Source organism: Camellia sinensis, chromosome 11 (genome assembly GCF_055761805.1).
Source record: "Camellia sinensis isolate YWXY chromosome 11, ASM5576180v1, whole genome shotgun sequence".
Classification (NCBI taxonomy): domain Eukaryota; kingdom Viridiplantae; phylum Streptophyta; class Magnoliopsida; order Ericales; family Theaceae; genus Camellia; species Camellia sinensis.
Genome location: NC_138971.1, coordinates 13,207,849 through 13,226,720, shown reverse-complemented (window position 1 = coordinate 13,226,720; position 18,872 = coordinate 13,207,849). Strand labels below are relative to the sequence as shown.

The following is an 18,872-nucleotide window of genomic DNA, read 5'->3' as shown; positions in this document are numbered from 1 at the left end:
AAATATATTTTCTATAGACAATTATTGACCAATGTTTCTTCTTATTTATAGAACTTACCCTCTTATTTATAGAACACAGATGAAAGATATGCTGTAGGATCATGAGTGAGATTGGATGTTGTCAGGGATGAGTTATGGCATTTGTGGTTATAGAAAACTTGTGAAGGTGAGGAAAAGCTGGTCAATAGTTTGGCGTTCTTAGGAATAATTAAGATAAGTAATCAGCAATCTTCTGGTAGTTCTTTGTCAGGAATACTAATCAAGAGATTTAGAGAGTTGATAGCAAGGGAAAAAGGCATGTCTGAGTTGGTGACTATTTGATGATTCATCATTATGATGAACAATAAATGTCCATATCAAATTTTCACATCTCAGAAGTTTGGGGCTAACTATATTTATCCCAAACCTTAAGGGAGGTAAGTGTAATTTATCCAAATATGTTCTGTAGAAAGCACACAGATCCAATAGTACTTGAAAATCCTTCAAGTACATTAAAAATCTATGGTTGAGATACCAATTGATGTTTGCCTTTTAATAAAAATATATATTACCCACAAAACACGATAGTGTTGTAACATTGAAAACACTTTGAATTTCATTACTCATATATTCAAGAAGCACAATAAAAGTTAATGGTCCAATTTTGTAGAGAATGAAACTATTTTCTTGTTAGGTTGAGTTGATTGTAGCATGGTCAACTTGTTTATAGCTGTCAGCCATGGGTCATCTTGAGTTTGTAGTGGTCGGAGCCTCGTGCACTGGGCTGTGCTTCTCAGATGTATTATTCTCCGATTTCTGTTCTCAGATATGAACATAGAACCTTGGGCACAGACAATGCTCAAAGTTTTTCATAATATAGCACTAGTGTTTATGTGAAGCCTTTTTTGTGCATATCATGGTAGTAATCTTGAATGCTTAAAAGATGTGAAATTTTTTGATAGCTTTTCAATTTTTTCCTAATAATTTGAATATCATAGACCTGCTATCATACATGCCACGATATTTATGTACATAGAATTTGAATTTTAGAATTTGGTGTCGTCTTGTCTGTTTGTGATATTGGTGACAATGAACATAAGATTTGCATTTGGGTTGTTGGTTAAAGTCATCGATCCTTTCCTCTATCGTTGTCTTGTCCAATTTTATTAGGGCATTATTGTTTGTGATTCTGAGGACTGTTTGGTTGAACTTGCCTGGTTTACGGAGTTGAATGAAGCTGGTAATTTCATAGCTTGTAATTTCATAGCTTGTTGAACGGGAAGGAGCCCCATATGATGGTGTATTTAAGAAACCTGGTGTCAAGGAGCAAGGAGCTTCTATATGAGACTTTTATCTCCTTATACCCACCCATTTTCTAATTACTCTCTCCTCAAAAATTCAAAACTTTCGTTTTTCTCTTTACCCGTCTTGTAATTCCAACCTGACTCTCATCAACATTTCAGTACACCCCTCAAACCTTTTGAACCCAGCTACACACCCACCCTAAGCACCACAGCTGCAGCCCTACCCCACCCCAACGACCACCACCCTACAACTGTCCCAACCCATGCAACCTCCCCCCCACACCTGTGATCACCACCCCAATTACCACCCTCATTGCCCTAAATATTGATATCCGATCAACGTGGATATATTACTCGATGAGTCTTAAATATTAAACGGTTTGAGTCATCGAAATGAGACCCGTGGTGGACTCTACGGGCACAACAGTATGCTCCGATTTGGACCGGAGGGGAGCTTGATCCTAAATAGAAGCATCTCATCACTAGTCCTTTACACCCATGAAAAAGAAAAGGCTAATCTGATTGCTCCCTAGAATTCGGGATGTAGAATATTGTTGGGGATATTTTATTTTATTAGTCTCATCATCTATCTATCAGGTCCTTTTATTCCCCCAAGTCACAGAATTGCCAGGTTGGTTTATTGGAAAATCATCATTCTCAGGCAGTTTAGTTGATTAGGTTCTCACAATTTGAATTTTCTCTTTTGACTGCAATTGGTATTATGTTATTAGTGTGATAGAATTGGGTATTTACGTTTGTTTATTCGGTTTTGGTAGAATTTAATTTCAAAAATTAGATATTGAGGTGAGAGTTTTCTTACGCGTACAGATTATACATCCATGGTATCATATACCCACGGGATGTCAAACTTCACTTCACAATATGATAGGCTTGTAAGTTGTGAGTGTTGTAAGTGGTTGGATTGGATTAGGATTAAGCAAAAGTTTTGTACTATACTTAGTTTTTTAGTTTTATTATTCAAGGAACATAAACCAATCATATTTTCTGTTTTTGTATAAATCACATAAGTTATTAGAATTTTATAAAAATTTATAAAATTTCACATAAAAAAAATAATTGAATAAAATTAATAGAGATGGAGGCTTATGCACTTAATTATTTTTATAATTTTTTATTAACTGATAATATCTCACTGTTACGTTTAATATTTTTTTTAATATTAAAAAAAAAAAAAAAAAGTAGAGCCGACATATCTGCCAACTGGTATGCAGATTCGTGTCTTTTTCGATGATGATAAGTAAGTCTAACAGTACTAATATGGACAGAACTATTATATATTTAAAATAAAAAATTATTCTAATTTTCAAAGTATAAAGAAAATAAATTAACACTACTTCACTTTCTACAATAAAAGTTAGAAAAATGCTTTCACGTTTACTCCTAATCACAAGGGGGGCATCAAGCATCAAAATTGTCATTTGTTGACTTTTAGTTTATGTGGTGTTTGGGCCAAAATAATAGCATGCCCAACCCTACTGTTTTTCTTTTATTGTACTTCTGACCTTTCTCATGGTTTTCACCAACCAGTATAGCACTAGGTTAGAGCATCTCCAATCTTTGTATCGTTGGTGCAAGTTAAATGTTGGCATTGCTAGTTGCTCCAATTGATGTAAATGTCACTGTTTTATTTGTGTTCACAATAAATTGAATATAAATGCGGTGATCTTTGGACCTCGCATTTCTTCAGATCACTATGCATCTAAATTACTTTTTATTGTTTTTTCTTTAAACTCTCATATTAATCTCAAATATATCTTCATCTTTCCTAATTTGAAACCCTAACATTTGTTGCATTCAGTTGCTATCATGGCCACTGTCATTCACCCTCGCGGATCTTTCTTCTTACTCCTTTGACATCACTTGTGTTCTTTTTATCATCATTATCTTATTCTCTAGACCTAGAAAACACACATTCACATACATTCTCTCTCTCTCTCTCTCTCTCTCTCTCTCTCTCGCGATTTGTCAAGAAAAGGGGAGAGGAGGGGCTAGGCAATGACGAGGAGAAGTAGGAAGGGTCTAGCAGGGGATAATGGTGATGGCTGGTGGTTAGGGTAGGGAAATATTAGAGTTAGGCTTTGAATGAATAGATAGGATAGGGGTATAAATGAAATTTTGTGATAAGGTAGAACTATAGTTTTGTATAGGGCTACAATCGAATCGAGCCAAGCCAAATTGAGTTTTGCTGATCTCAAGCTCGGCTCGTTTGTTTGTCGAACTGCTCGAGCTCGGTTCAATAAGTAACTGGACTCAAGTTCAGCTTAATTTGTTAATATTAATGAAACTCGAGCTCGGCTCGGCTCGGCTCCGTTCGGTTTGGCTCGATAAGATTTTTTAAATATTATTTATATTATTTAAATAAAAATATTATTAATATTATTAATATTTATTATATAATTTAAATAAAGATAAACGAGTCAAGCTTGACGAGCCGAGTTTATTTGAGATCAAGCTCGGCTCGTTTAAACAAGCCGAGCTTGTTCATGAACAAGATTTTTTTACAGCACTAATTTTAGATATATATATATATATATATAAAGATAGAGGGAGCGGGAGAGTGAGAGGGGTAAGAGGTTAAAAAATAAAACGTAGGGACTATTGGGGGGGGGGGTTTAGTATTTAAAATATATATATATATATATATATATATATATATATGCATAGATATATAAAGATAGAGGGGGCGGGAGAGTGAGAGGGGTAAGAGGTTAAAAAATAAAACGTAGGGACTATTGGGGGGGGGGATTCTCAAAATTTTAGTAATTAAAATATATATGTATATATATATCAATTTCTACATATTTTTAATAATAAAGTACATAAAAATAAATTGAACATTCAAATAACTTTACCAAATTTAAGTTACTACTATTTAATCATTGTTTCTACAATCAAATTAGAATAATCCTTTATATAATGTTTTAGAAAGTATTTTATTGGTGCTTCAGCCATTGTTTTTACGGCTCTAATTCGTAGCTCGAATTTGGCCTGAATTCGGAGAAGAGGAAGAGAAGAAGAGAAGAAGAAGGAAAAAGAAGAAGAAGAGAAGAAGGAGAAGAAGAACTGGACTGGAGGGGCCATTAAAATCGGAGGCGGAGGCGGAGGCGGCGGCGGAGGCGGGGTAGAGCAACGAGCGACGAGCTGCGACGCCGACGAGCTGTGTTCAACGACGCCGACGAGCTGTGTCCGACGAGCTCTGTCTCTCGCCTCTGCTCTGCTCTCTCTCGCCTGTGTTCAACGAAGAAGAAGAAGAAAAGAAAGAAAGAAAAGGAAGAGAAAGAAAACGAAGAAAAAGAAGAAAAAAAAAAATGACAAAACGACGTCGTTTTACTATTTGAGCCAAAATCGAGCCACGAATTTCGAGCTACCAGTCATTTTTCTTGTTTTTATGGCACTCTATAATACATTAGTACAAAGGAAAACATTTATAAATTAATTATTAAATTTTTTTTTACTGCTTACTGATAAGACATCTTGTAATAAAATTTTAGAATTTAAAACATTACTCACTAACATAAATAAAAAGTACTAAATTATTTTTATTTAGAGAAATTTTAATTCAGTGTATATTTTAAAAAATAATTATAAATTAATAAATTTTTTTATAAATATTAATAATTAAATTACTGAACTTTTTAATCAATTTGTAATAATTTTGTGAAAATATCACTGGGTGGTAAATTTTTGTTTTATGTTATTATTTATAAATTTTTTTAATGTGTACTCTAAAAGCACATAATAAAAAACTTATAAAAATTGTAAATTTTCTATAAAAGTAATAGAAAGTTTTTTTTTTTTTTTTTTCCTTCTATGTTTTTATGTTATTAAATTTTTCTCCACGTGTATTGCGTGGGTATGTTGTTGATTTTTTATATTCATAAAAGGTGAATGCCACAATTTTAGAATTCCCAAAATAAATAAATAAATTTAAGAAAAATCACATAATAGCAATCCCAAAATGGACCATTCCATCCACGAAATTACAGTATCCAATGTTACTGACCAATCCTTGTATCTTGTTGAGTCTAAATGGTTGTAAATGTATAAGGAAAATTGTTATATATATTAAATTATGTAATATTGATATTTTACAATTATAAACCATCATACTTGTCATTTTGATTTTTAATAAATGCGTTACATCTTTCTTTTGAGATATTTTAAATTATAAATTATATTTGTTTATTATTATCTATAGAGGTGATAGGGACCCCTAGGACCCCACAACCCCACACACATTTGTGAGAGAGAGAGTAAAAAAAAATCATAAATCAGTTGGGAGTTGTGAGGGTCACAAATTTTGGAGGTCGTATTATTCTATTACCTAATTTATAAAAGCCTTCAAACTTGTTTGTTATTGATGAAAAAATGGAAGGGATAAAGGTTTGAGTTTTGTAACAAAATAAATTCTAAATTTTAAATTTTATTAATTTAAATCCCAATATTTTGATTTATGTTTAATTTAAATCACTTGTTTATTTTTATTAATAAAATTGTCAAAAAAAAAAGTGTACTTTTATAATTAAACTCAATGAAAACAAATATTTTAGACAATTTTCATATACTTACATTGAGTTTAATTATTAAAATATTATTTTTAGTCAATTTTATTTAACAAAAATAGACGAATGGTTTAAATTAAAAATAAATCAAAATGATTTAAATTAGTAAAATTAAAATTTAAGATTTATTTTATTACAAAACTTAAACCTTAAAGTTTTTTTTTTTTTAATTATTCAACAAAAAAAATTGAATAGAGCAGTAAGATAATTTTACTGGGTGTTACTAGTATTAAAAAAAATTATAAATACAATTAGGTAGACAAGTCTTGTCTTTTGTTAATTCAATTATCTTGTGGTTCGTCCCGTAAAATGAGATTGCTCATTGATTAACGATATCATCACTCATCTCTCTTGAGGTTTGAGAAAAATATAGTTAATTGTACACTTTTAAAATAATTACACTGATATCTTTTTTAGTATTTCTAAAATAATTGAAACTAATGCAAATAGTGAGTAAATATTGAAATAAACAAAAATAAACATACATTTTAGTTGAAAATAGATTATAATGTATGTTTAGTCTGTAAAACATTTTTCACATTTTAAAACCGAAAAATATTTTTTTATCTACATAAACTTATTTTTTATTGTACTAAATGCTAAAAAATACAAAAAATATTATTTTCAAAAATCTTTTTTCACCCAATTAAATGACGCGTAATTGTATTTTTGTCTAAATTAGAAGGGAAGTGAGGGCAATTTACTCTAAAAATTATGTAGAATTTTGTCAATGAAAAATTATATTGAACCCGTAGACTTCAATAGAAAGTCATGCATTTGATTTAATTTTTTTTTCCTCCAATATAAAAAATTAAAAATTATATTGAAGTCAACACCTAAGAAGTTATTGAAAAAAAAAAATAAATAAAAGTGAATTCGGGGAAGACAAGCTAAGAAGCGAGGATTGTGGGTTTAGGAACCCGTCGGTAGACTCTGTACGGCTGGGGCACGTTGCTTCAATAATTATTAATTCCACATAAAATGATAAATTTAAAAATATATTAATTTTGTTGACTTTTTATATTTTCGAATATTATTTTATGCCACCACTATATAATACATTATTATAAAGGAAAATATTTTATAAATTAATAAAACAGCAATGATTGAGGGCCACAATTTTTGTGACTCAAATGGTTCGAAATTGCTAAAACGACGTCGTTTTGAGTACAAAACAACTTCAAAATTGCCAAAACGACGTCGTTTTGGCAATTTAAAGCCATTTGAGCCACAAAAATTGTGCCCTCAAACATTTTCTTTAAAATTCATATTTTTTTTTTACTGCATCCTGTAATAGAATTTTTGAATTTAAAACATTACTCACTAACATAAATAGAAAGTACTCAATTATTTTTATTTAGAGAAATTTTAATTCAGTTAAAAATAATTATAAATCAATGATAAATTTTATAAACATTAATAATTAAATCACTAAACTCTTTCATCAATTTATAATAATTTTGTGAAAATATCATAGGGTGGTAATTTTTCTTTTTTATTTTATTATTTATAAATTTTGTTAATGTGTACTCTAAAAGCAGATAATAAGAAACTTATAAAAATTGTAAATTTTGTATAAAAATGAGTGTAATGGAGAATGAATAATTCTTTTAAACTCTCTTAAAGACCTTTTTTTCTTTTCTTTTTTAATATTTTATATATATATTTATATTTACTAGTACCCACACAAAGATTGTTTGAACATAATTACTAAAATTTGCTTATACAGATTAAGATTTTAAGAAATCATTTCAAGAACTCAAAAAGATAAAAATAAATAAATAAATGATTTCGTTACTTCATAGTTTACCAAAATTCAGTACACAATTTTTAAAAATATAAAATTATATGAAAACAATGATTTAAATGCAACAAAATTTCACTTAAATGTTACTCTTCTTACATTTTTAATTACAAAGTTACTAATTAAACTTGCATAATCAAGCTTATCTATTATATCCCTTTTAATGGATAATATAATAAACTGCAAAATTACTAATTAAATTTTACTCTTTTTAATTTTTTTTGTTTGGTTGCTAGTTGAATTAAAAAAAAAAAATTTTTTGGACCTTTTGGATTTGGTCTCCATTTGAGTGATGCTTATTAAGAATATTTTAATTTTGAACTTAGTATAAAATGTATAAATTTTTTGGATCCCAATTTTGACATAATTTGAATTTAAACTTTTTGTTTTAAAATGATAGACTCAAAATTAAGAGTGATAATAGGGTGGGCCCATGTAGGGATCCACTCATATTAGATTGAGAGAGATAAATCAATGGGGTCATAGAGTCCCGGTAGGTAGCTCGAAAAATTAGATGCTCGAATGGCCCGAAATCTTAAAATAACGTCGTATTGGATTTTTATTTATTTATTTTTTTTTTCCTTATAACTCACAGAAAGAATAAAGAAGAAGAAGAAGAAGAAGAAGAAGAAGAAGAAAGAAAAAAGAGAAGAGGAGATCTGGAAAATATATATAGATATATACAAATCTGGAAAATCCATGAAACACACAAATCAAAGCCCCTCTCACACACACAGATTTGGAAAATCAAAAGCTATCCACAAATCAAACCCCCCCCCCCACATGCACACATATACAGATCTGGAAGCCGAATCCATGAAACACACATACATATATACATAGTGGTGGTGACGGAGTGGTGTAGCGGCGACAGTGGTGGTCGCAACAGTGACGGAAGAGGAAGAGGGGATGGCGACGACGATGACATGAGAAGATTGGCTCCCCCTCCCTCTTTTCTCTTTCTTCTCTCTTCTCTCTTCTCTCTTCTCTCTCTTTCTCCCTCCCTCAGTTTCGTTTCACAATCTTTGTTTCGTTTCACAGATAAAAGAGGAAGGAAAAAAAAAAAAAAGAATCAAAACGACGTCGTTTTGAATTCATGCCACTCGAGCCTTAGGACTTTCGAGCTCTCAAGCATTACTCGAGTGTCATAGGGTTGGGATGGAAATGAGATAATATTATAATCTTAAAGATGACGGTATTAATAAAAATGAGAGACAATATAGTGTATTATAGATAATAATTTATAGGTCATGCTAAGGGTTGTTAATAAGTACCCATAACAAGATCAAAAAAATTATAATCCCAATACATTTTCTATATATTTTAGAATATTTTTACACATGTCAATACACTTTTAATATACATGTTACACACTTTTTCAACACTATCAATAAGTCTTCGGGCTTATCTATAAAAATAATAATAATAATAAGCGTTAGGGCTTTTATTAGCATTTTTCATAGTTTATAAATAATGAGACTTCAAAAATGTAAAATGAAAAATAAAGAAATGAAAATGAGTGTTTTAAGTATAATATTTAAGTGTTTTAGTCTTATTATATTTAAAAAAATTAAATTATATATATTATATAAAACTATATTTGATTAGTATAATGGAGATGAGGGCGAGAATAGGAAAATGCGTCCCCACGGATAATTCTATTTAAACATCCTTACTTATCTTAGTGTGCACCATTTACTCAATTTACACCATACACAAATTAAAACTTTTAATTTTGTCTCAATACACATCAATAATTTTTAGATAATACTAAACTACCCTCATCTTCTCCAACAAATCATAACCCTAACCATTGTTGGCAACCATCGCCTTTCACCGGCGTCATTCCATTCTCAACCTGCCACGATCGTCGCCACTCTCCAACCTTCTCCCACTCCCGCACACTGTTTCCTCTTCTCCATCACCACCCTCAGATCGGATCTGTAAAGAACCCAGTTGATCTCAAACTTTACACCCTCGCCGCCACTCCTCTGTCGACCACCTCACCCCAAGTAGCCTCTCCTCACTGCAACTCGTGCCGCTCTTTTTCACCGCCGACGAAGATCTGAAAACCCTTGGCTAGAATGAATCGTGATGGCCAGAGAGATAGAGAAAGAGCGAACCCAACTCACCACTCTGTTTCTCTTTGTCCAAACTCCCAATTCTTTCTCTCCTCTCTCTCTCTAAAAGTAACGGCACCAGCATCTGAGCAGCACAACTCCAAAATGGTCTATGTAATGGATGTCGGGCAAGAGAAGAGGAAGGCTATAAAGGTGGTGATGATCAGAAGGGAGAGAGGTGACTGTCGGTGGTCAGAAATGACAAAGGTTAGGGTTGAGTTGGGTGGGTGGGTGGGTGGGAGAAAGGAAGGGGTGTGTTCGTAATTTGATTGAATGATAGAAATGTAATAAAATTTTTTTTTTTAAAAATGTGCATTGAGTTAATCAAGTGCATAGAAATAAAATTTCCCCGTTCCCACCCTATTTTCTTGTTGAAGTGATATTGAGAAAAATTACTATCTCTATTCAAAACTCAATTAAGTTATTATATTTGAATTTTCTATGTAATTTATTTAATGTTTTAGGTACACTGCATGAAATAGAATAGTGTGGTGGGTTGGATTGAGATTTTTCTTCTAGGTGGACCTCTATTTACCATAAAAGTTCTTGAAGTGGACAAGTCACAATTTTTTTTTGGTAACATACCAGTTTTCTAACAAATGTAAAATATACCTAACTCATGTAACTCAAAAATAGGTACAAATGTTATAAATTTATAATTTTATATTTAAATTTTTAGATAGTTTTTGATAAATAAAAAGAATTATTTAACAATGTTAGTCGGTTTGATTAATAAGAAAAATCATTTAGCAAATATTAAATGTGATAGTGATTATACGTAGAGAGTGTTCCTTCTTCTTTTTTTTTTTAAATGTGACATCCTTCATTTATATAATAGAATATATTGCATGTTTATTTGTGTCAAAATTACAATATCAAATTTAAATTTTAGTACGAGTCTTAATTTTTTATTTATTTGTTTTTTTTTTATGAGAAAGCACAAGGTTTAGGGAGTAGCTTGCCTCTTGTCCTTAATCGGACTGGACGGTGCTATTCGGCCCGTAGAGGCTCATTACGGGTTCCGTTTTGATAATCTGAACCGTTCAATGTGTATAACTCGTCGACTGTTATGTGCTTATAAAAAATCATATTGATCAGATATCGATAGCTATGTGATCAAATCAGTTTTGTATAAAAAAAGGACAGTGAACAAATTAACGGTGGAAAAAAAACTAATAAGATGAGATAGCAATCGATATTCGATCAATGTGATTTTTTATAGGTATATAGTACTCGACGAGTTCTACACATTGAACAGTTCGGATTATCAAAACGAGACCTGTAGTGGGCTCTCACGAGCCGAACAACATTGTCCAGTCCGATTAAGGTCTAGAGGCAAGCTGCTCTCCCAGGTTTAATATATTATAAAATAAATCATCTAATAAAATGGATCCTAGATGGATAAAAAGAACCTCCACGCAGAAAAGATATGAGTCTCCACATAGGGAGAAAAAATAAACCTCAACGCAAGGAAGATGAAGCCTCTACATAAAGAGAGATTATTGCAATACAAAACAAAAACAAAAACAAAAACAAAAACAAAACGATCACCACCAAATAAACAATACCAATCACCTTGATAATTTGTTCATCGTCACAACTGATAGCTTTGATACCTTAATTCCCGCATCTACATTACAAAATAAAATATTTTAGATCTGAGGTAATTGCTTAGCGTATAATAATACGTTTAACAATATCGAATCTCGATTATGAATTAGATCCGAGTCAAGATCTGAAAGCTTCCTTAGTTGTAAGCCAATGATGGAGGCAAGAGGAGTGGTAGTGGCTAATACAGTGATAGAAAAGAAAGAGCGGCTAGAATTTCTTAGGAAAAGAAACGAAATAGAATTTCTTTACGAGTTTTATTAATGTGTGTTTTTAGGTCATCTATTAAGATGTTTAAAAGGATTATACATTTTTCATTACACATAATTTTTCATACAAAATATAATCAAAATGACATAACTTGACAATATTACTCCCACAATAAACATCTTTTACACTAAAAAGTAAGACACAACAAGAAAACACAAAAAAAAAGAAAAATATTATTTTCAAAATTTGATATTATCATAATTTGACTTAAAAACAACATACCAAAAAAACAGTTAAAGTTTCAACAAATTATTGTCAAATTTTGACTTCACCCTCGCACACCATTAAAACTAGCCTAATCTTGTATTTTTTTCTTTTTTCTTTTTTCTTTTTTCTTTTTTGTCAATATAAAACTAGTCCAATTTACCACTAATTTTCCTTTTAATTGAAGGCTCTTTTTTTAGATCAAACGCATTTTTTTTTCCACAACACACAAACACCACCTTTGTACCTTCTCACTCCTCTTTCCGGAAGAACAGGACGAAACGTCGATACTCACACAAACCAGAAGAGAGAGAGAAAGAAGAAGAAGAGAGAGAGCACGAATTCAACGACACCACTCAACGCAAAACACCACCAGATCTAGGGTTTGTACATACCCAATCTGATCAATTTTTTTTCTTTTTCCTTCAATCTTGTTCATGTTCAATTCAATCGGCAAAAATTTGGATCCGTTATAATTTTTCTCTCAATTTCGTTTCAGATCTAGTGGATATACATTTCAATATGTATATATATGTGTAGCTCCAATGATGTATTATTATAGATGCAGCAAGTGATTTGTCGGGGTTTGTTTAGGGTTTTCGAAGATCGCATCGAGTTTCTGATGGAGAGAGAAAAGCACGACAATGGTAATTTTTACTATCTTAATCATCATCATCATCATCAGGAGGTAGATCGAGTGAGCCCTGATCGAATGATTTCATCATCATCGTCATCATCTTCATTGTTGGCTCGTCCTAGTACTCCTCCAATGCCTCCCTCTTCTTGTTCGCCTGTTGGTGGTCTTAGTTACATTGAACATCGCGTTTCCAAGATGGATACACTCGCTGGCGTCGCAATCAAGTATGGTGTTGAGGTAATTAAAACAAAATTGGTAGTCTAAAATTTTAATTCCATTAATTTCATTATCTTTTTTGTTTTCTGGCTTTTTTAATGCGGTTTTGTTTATTTTTTTCATTATTATTATTGATTTTCTGTATGAGAATGGTCATTTAATCAATGCGTTTTCGTGTAGACACCGAATGCTATAGTATTCTGACATGGGTTAGAATGGGATTTCCTTTTGTTCTGTTTGGTTGCTAAGAAATTTCAGGAAATCGTTTAAGCTTTAATGTGTTTGGTATCATTGCATCACACACAAGAAGGAAAATAACAAAAAGAAATAGAAAAACGAAAAGTGAAAGTGGAAAATGAGTCTGATTAATACGACTTTTTAACATAATTGAGAGAAGCACATCTTGGTTGCGATTGTGATTGGTCTGCTAAATTTTTCCTTATGGGGAGGTGGATGAAATTTATGTCAGATACATGAATAGGACAAATATTCTGTTAAAAACTTCTTGTAGTTGTATTAGTTTGACTGTGAAAATTTTTAGTTGGATGAAGCAATTAGTTTTTTCACATATATTGCCAAAAGTTGTTTTGTTTGATGGTGTGGTTTTACCTTTCTATACTGTCCATTTGTGGGTATGGATGTTTACATGTTGGGTTTTTATTAAGGTTGATTACCATGCATTCTTTGTTTTCACTTCCTTTTTTTGAATTGCTCAGACAGTAGGATGGCTGACCAGTTTTCTTTAACATGCAATGGTGTATGTTAGGTGGCCGACATTAAAAGGTTAAATGGCCTTGTGACGGATCTCCAAATGTTTGCTCTCAAGACGCTTAACATTCCACTACCAGGGAGGCACCCCCCATCTCCCATTCTGTCTAATGGTTTAGATAGTCAAGGGTATTTATATGTCCATTTTACGTTTATTATTATTGTTCTTTTTAGCCCCATTTATTTATGAGTTTCATTTGTGTTTGTTGTTCTGATGTGTGGTTTATGTTTTTAATAGTTTATAAATGTGCTATGTCTTACAGGTTGAATTTTTGACCATGTGTGTCTAGCTTACTAGTGTTGCTATGCTATCTCACTACACCCTTTATCTGTTTTTCTTGTCTGTTGTTAGCTGAAATATATCATAATAAATTGTTGGTAGTTGTTTTGAGGTTTAATTTCACCATTATTATTTTTTTTCTTATCAGTGTTCCAATTATCTACTTTTTGTTTTTGGTTGATAGACGTAATTCAATCAAAAAATGTACAAAATTTGCAAGGCAAACCCCAACCAAACGTCAAGCTTAGGCGTGTACCTAAGACCAAAGCATAACCAGCAGTAGTAACTAGCAGTAACAAAACTGCAAGAGAAACTGATAGTTTAATCAACGCAAAGGTTGAGCCTAATTTCAATTCATAGCGTATCAAAATGGAGCATGATTACCTGGATAATCAATCAAGAATTCACGAATGATGATTAAATGTAGTAGCAGTTAGATTGCAGTAGAAACACCCACCACTTAGCTTATAGGTCCCAATTTACTTTGCTATTCACCTGTCTAATTATCTTTGAAAAGTAAAAATTAACACTGGAAGTTGGTCCTTGAGACATGCTTTTTTAGTTTTTCTAGCCTTTGGATGCACAATCTCGAACAGAAGTTTTCATCCTGTGACCAAGATATTAAGGAGAAGCCTGGATGGCTTGAAACTATCTTCCCTTTAACAGTTTCATGTTCATAACAGACACTTGGTCATCAACACTGTTTTTCAGAAAGTGAGATGATAAGAATAATAATTTGACCAGTGAAAATGTGATTATAAAATGTAATTCCCATTAAAAAAGAACTGAACCAGTCTTAATTAAGCACATGACAGAACAATAGCTCAAGTTGTCTGTTTGATGAGGCAGAAAAGGAAAGTACAATACTTAAGATATTTTCAGCCTTTGCCTATTTATCTAATTATCTAATGCTTAGCAAATTAGCTTTTCTTTTGAAAGGTTAGTCAAAAATTATTTTTTATTGTTAAATAAGAGTTGTCACATATTAATATCACATATTAATATTTTTCTCAACCGCTTCATCTGGGACAGGGTGAGACAGGACAAGGTGTCAGAGATGTAATTTTTTGTACTACTACTATCAATATTATTTGAAAAGGAGAAAGGGGTAGTCTGTCCAAGTTGAAGGGACTACAATAAGAAAGGAGGGCCAAAAATGTCACAGATTGGGTTTGCAAAGAAATGATAGGATAGCTATCTGCTTATTGAAAAAGCTGCATCATTTAAATTAGGGCTGTTCACGGGTCGGACGGTTCAGGTTTATAGGTGGAACCGTGACTTGAACCGTCTCTTTTAGGTTGGAGATTTCACTAACCATCGTTGACCAACGTTTTGTTCGAAGCAGACCCTCTCTCTCATTCGTTTCGGACAGTTTCAAATAGTTGGTTATTCTTTCCCCCTCTACTTTAAACCCTAGCAAATGCATAAAATATGTAGATATACATGTATATACATACAGATCTGGGTTAGAGAGGAGTAGAGAAAAAACAGAAGATAAACTTATTTGTGAAAGCTACCATAGTTGCTGTCGTGACCACCTTGATTCATTTTGCAACAACTGCCACAGCGCCTTCATCATCTCTGTATTGGGAAGAGATGTTTTAGGGTTTCTATGAGAGAGAGAACGATGAGTCGGATTTGGTTGATAAATGAGTTGTGTTTCTGACTATATTAGGGGGAAAAGAGCATATATTTTGTAATTAGTGTTTTTTAGAAAAAGGCTGTGTTTAGGGCCAAAATTCTAAATTTATGAAGTGTGATTAGGTTAGAAACTCGAACATACAGTGGTTTGTGAGCGCAATTGTGCTTAAAGAATGTGATTATGGTAGCTTGGGAGTACTATGAAAGAATGGCATCAGTGTTTCTGGTGTTGGAGTGGCAGTTGTGATGATGGGTTAGTTGGAGTAGCGGTTGCGGTCTCAGGGTGGGTAATAACAGTGGATGTAATAATGGAAGGGTCACCGTGGCTGGGTTGGTGGTGGGGCAGTGGTGTTGGAGTGGTTCCTTGATTGTTGAAAGTCTAAAACATTGTTAGCTGTGTTTGTGTCATAATGGTGAGGTGATTGGGGAAGGATGATTGCAAATTTGCAAGATCTGTTGAATTGAGTCCCAGAACAAGATCCTTCTTCTTGTTTATTAGACTCTGCTCATTTTGAAGGAATTAAATTACTTCTATATTAGGATTACAAATTGCTATTATATAGTACCAGTTTGGGTTTGTACCCCAAACTCAAGGAACTGAGTTGACTGAAATTGATTCTAATTTAAAACCGGTTACATGGGTATATTACATGATGCTGAACAATGCATTGTTGTTTGCTGATTAAATACAACCCTTCTTTCTGTGGGTTTTCTTGGAAATGTAAACATTTTTTGTAACTGGATTTTTAATGGTATTTTTGATATAGCTAAATGAGCATGTCCTTGTTTCCTGCCAAATGTTGTCTGACAGACAACCTTTTAGTTCGTTTTTGATGTGTGTTGTATTCAAGTGATCAATTCATATAAAGCTGAATTTTATTTGGAACCCTTCTTTACTACTTTTACTACACCCCAAAACACACTTGTGACTGCGGTGTAGGAAAATAATCTGATTTTAACCTGGAAGTAGTAGGGAGGTTCTTTTGAGTTTATTTTCTCTCAAGTGATGTTATGCTTTTTATGAGATGGTATCTGATTGAGAGTCCTTATTATGAATTATGATTAATGTTTTTGCAGACCCAGCAGCTTTGAGGAGACCCCACCTCGCCGTAGGCAGTCTGATTTGTTTGATTCATTTGAGTCGCTGAAACTTAAATCTTCTCCTCAGCGAAGGGTTTCCCCGGCCATGAGCAATTTGCAAGGATATTACGGTCTAAAACCAGCTGATCAAAGACGCGCATCTGAAGGCTTTGAAATGGTTGTTTATCGAAAAGGGAGTTCTCATTATTTAGAGGACGGACCATTTAATAAACCTTCTCCTCTTTCTAACCCGCCTTTGAGACATCATAGAAAATGTAAGAGTGTTGCAAACGGTTTCTTCTCAGAGAACGACGAACTAGCTGATGGCTTCACAATTACAGAAGCCCGGGAAGTTGACTCTGATAAATGGAATGAGAAGTTATTTAGAAGGCGTCAGAAATCTGAAGCTGACTTTAGTATTCACAATCAAACACCAGAAAAGCTGTTGAAGGATGATAACAGCAGCAGTGGCGGATTTTCAGCGATAACAGGAAAGGGCTTGGCTCTCCGACCCAAGGCAGCTAATCGAACTGCTGCAGGAGTTGAGGCAGAACCGGGTTTCTTGAACCGTATTCCCATAGCTTTGGCAGATTCTCTCGTTGCGGATGGTTTTAATTCTGTAAGGAAATCGTCTAGTACATCAAGTTTGCACGAGCAGGAAAATAGCACATCTTCTTTGTTGGTCTGGCCCACATCAAAATGGAATTTGAAGCCGGATCTACAGGCCCTGTCTACTGCAGCGGTCACTGGCTTGCCAAAGCCAACAACAGGTCGCAAAAACAAAGCTGCACTCGATTAGTAAAAATTCCCTTTTGTGTAGATTCAATTTTTAGTTTAATTGATTTTGGTTTTCATATTTTGTTGGGCCGATCATATTATTAAGAGGTGATTAGATAGATAGAGGGACAGGTAAAGTGGGAAGTAATAAAACCCGTTTTGATCGATATTGAATATGGTATCATTTATCGTTGGCTGACTAAAAGAACTTGATATTATCGTTGTTTTTGGGAGTTGATTTGCAAGCTAGAAATGAAAGGGTTGATGATAGCTGCAGTAGAAATTAGAACTACAGCGTTGACAAGAGCGAGTGCTCCGGGATTTATTCTGCCATACAAGTTTACAATTATAGATTTTTGCTACAAAAAAGGTGTGTATGCATTTGCAAACCTTTACAGGAGAGAATGTATATTAGATTTTATTGGGACTCTTATTTCTATTGAAATGGAGGAAAAAAACAATACTGTTATATATATGTATTTATCTTTTATATTCTTTTGCTTTTGTTTCAGTCTCTAATATGTATATTTACTAGACAACGGACAGCCCATTTAATTTAGAATCCACCAATATCTCAAATTAACATTTTTTTCTTTTCTTTTCTTTTCATCACAATAAAATTGGAGATCTATAAACATCTTGTAACTAATTTGTTGTTTTTGCTTTGGCTAAATGCTAGCTATATATGCACGTAGATCATGCTAGAGGAATTAGTTGGGAAACCCTACATTTGATGAGTTGTGTGGGTGTTCCATTTTGTGTTGTTTGCGCTTGTGTTGTGTTGTGTTGCTAATCAAAACATGCCACATCATGGCAAGATCACATAAATTAAGTAATTATTCATTAATATTCCACATGATGGGACAATGATAACACTCTTTGGTTAGGTAGTTTAATGGTGGGAGATAGCTCATCTAGTATTTTTGGTTGTTCCTCATTTGCAGAGAATATTACATTGATAATATCGCATGACAGTTGGAGACTATCTAATAATATTTTTTGTCAAGTGAATAAATTTTACGACAATGTTACGTAGCTCAAAAGTGGTTCAAATGGTCAAAACGACGTCGTTTTGAGTACAGAACAACATAAAAATGGCCAAAACGACGTCGTTTTGGCCATTTGAGTCACTTTTGAGTCACAAAATTTGAGTTACGAGACATTTTCTTAAATTTTATTGATTATAGTCCTTCACTTTAAATAGGACCATCACGCTAAAAAAGCAATGAATGAGTGTGATTGGTTGTAATTTGTGAACAAAATAGTTTTTCATAAATTGTAAAATAATATATATATATATATATATATTTTTTTTGATCGACGAAAATTAATTATTTGTTTGTTAAATTAGTACTTATGATAGTTAGCAGTCAGGCTCCCCATCCGTTGTAAAAAAATATTTATAAACAAACAAACTGATTGTAATTATTTTATAATATATCCATATATATTAAATTAATTGTAATGCATTTATAGTAACTACAATTGAAATTAGATCATTCAGGTCATTTATAAATCCAAGCCTTGCATTGTGGGTTGTTTATTTATGGGTAAATTACACTGACACCTCCTAAGATTTATGTTTACTATAATTCTTCCCT

At 32.6% G+C, this 18,872-nt stretch overlaps 1 protein-coding gene across 2 annotated transcripts; it reads left to right on the top strand.

The window, feature by feature from the left end:
• The first annotated feature begins 11,904 nt into the window (after positions 1–11,904).
• LOC114316153 (Peptidoglycan-binding LysM domain-containing protein) lies at positions 11,905–17,766 on the top strand. 2 transcript variants are annotated; one of them, XM_028262811.2, is made up of 4 exons: positions 11,905–12,255; positions 12,372–12,746; positions 13,492–13,622; positions 16,492–17,766. In XM_028262811.2, the coding sequence occupies exons 2-4, from the start codon at positions 12,435–12,437 to the stop codon at positions 17,291–17,293; spliced, it is 1,245 nt and encodes a 414-aa protein (XP_028118612.1). In that variant the 5' UTR covers positions 11,905–12,255; positions 12,372–12,434; the 3' UTR covers positions 17,294–17,766. The 2 variants fall into 2 exon arrangements, with proteins under 2 accessions (XP_028118612.1, XP_028118613.1); XM_028262812.2 differs by having other exon boundaries at positions 12,010–12,255; positions 12,467–12,746.
• The last annotated feature ends 1,106 nt before the right edge of the window (positions 17,767–18,872 follow it).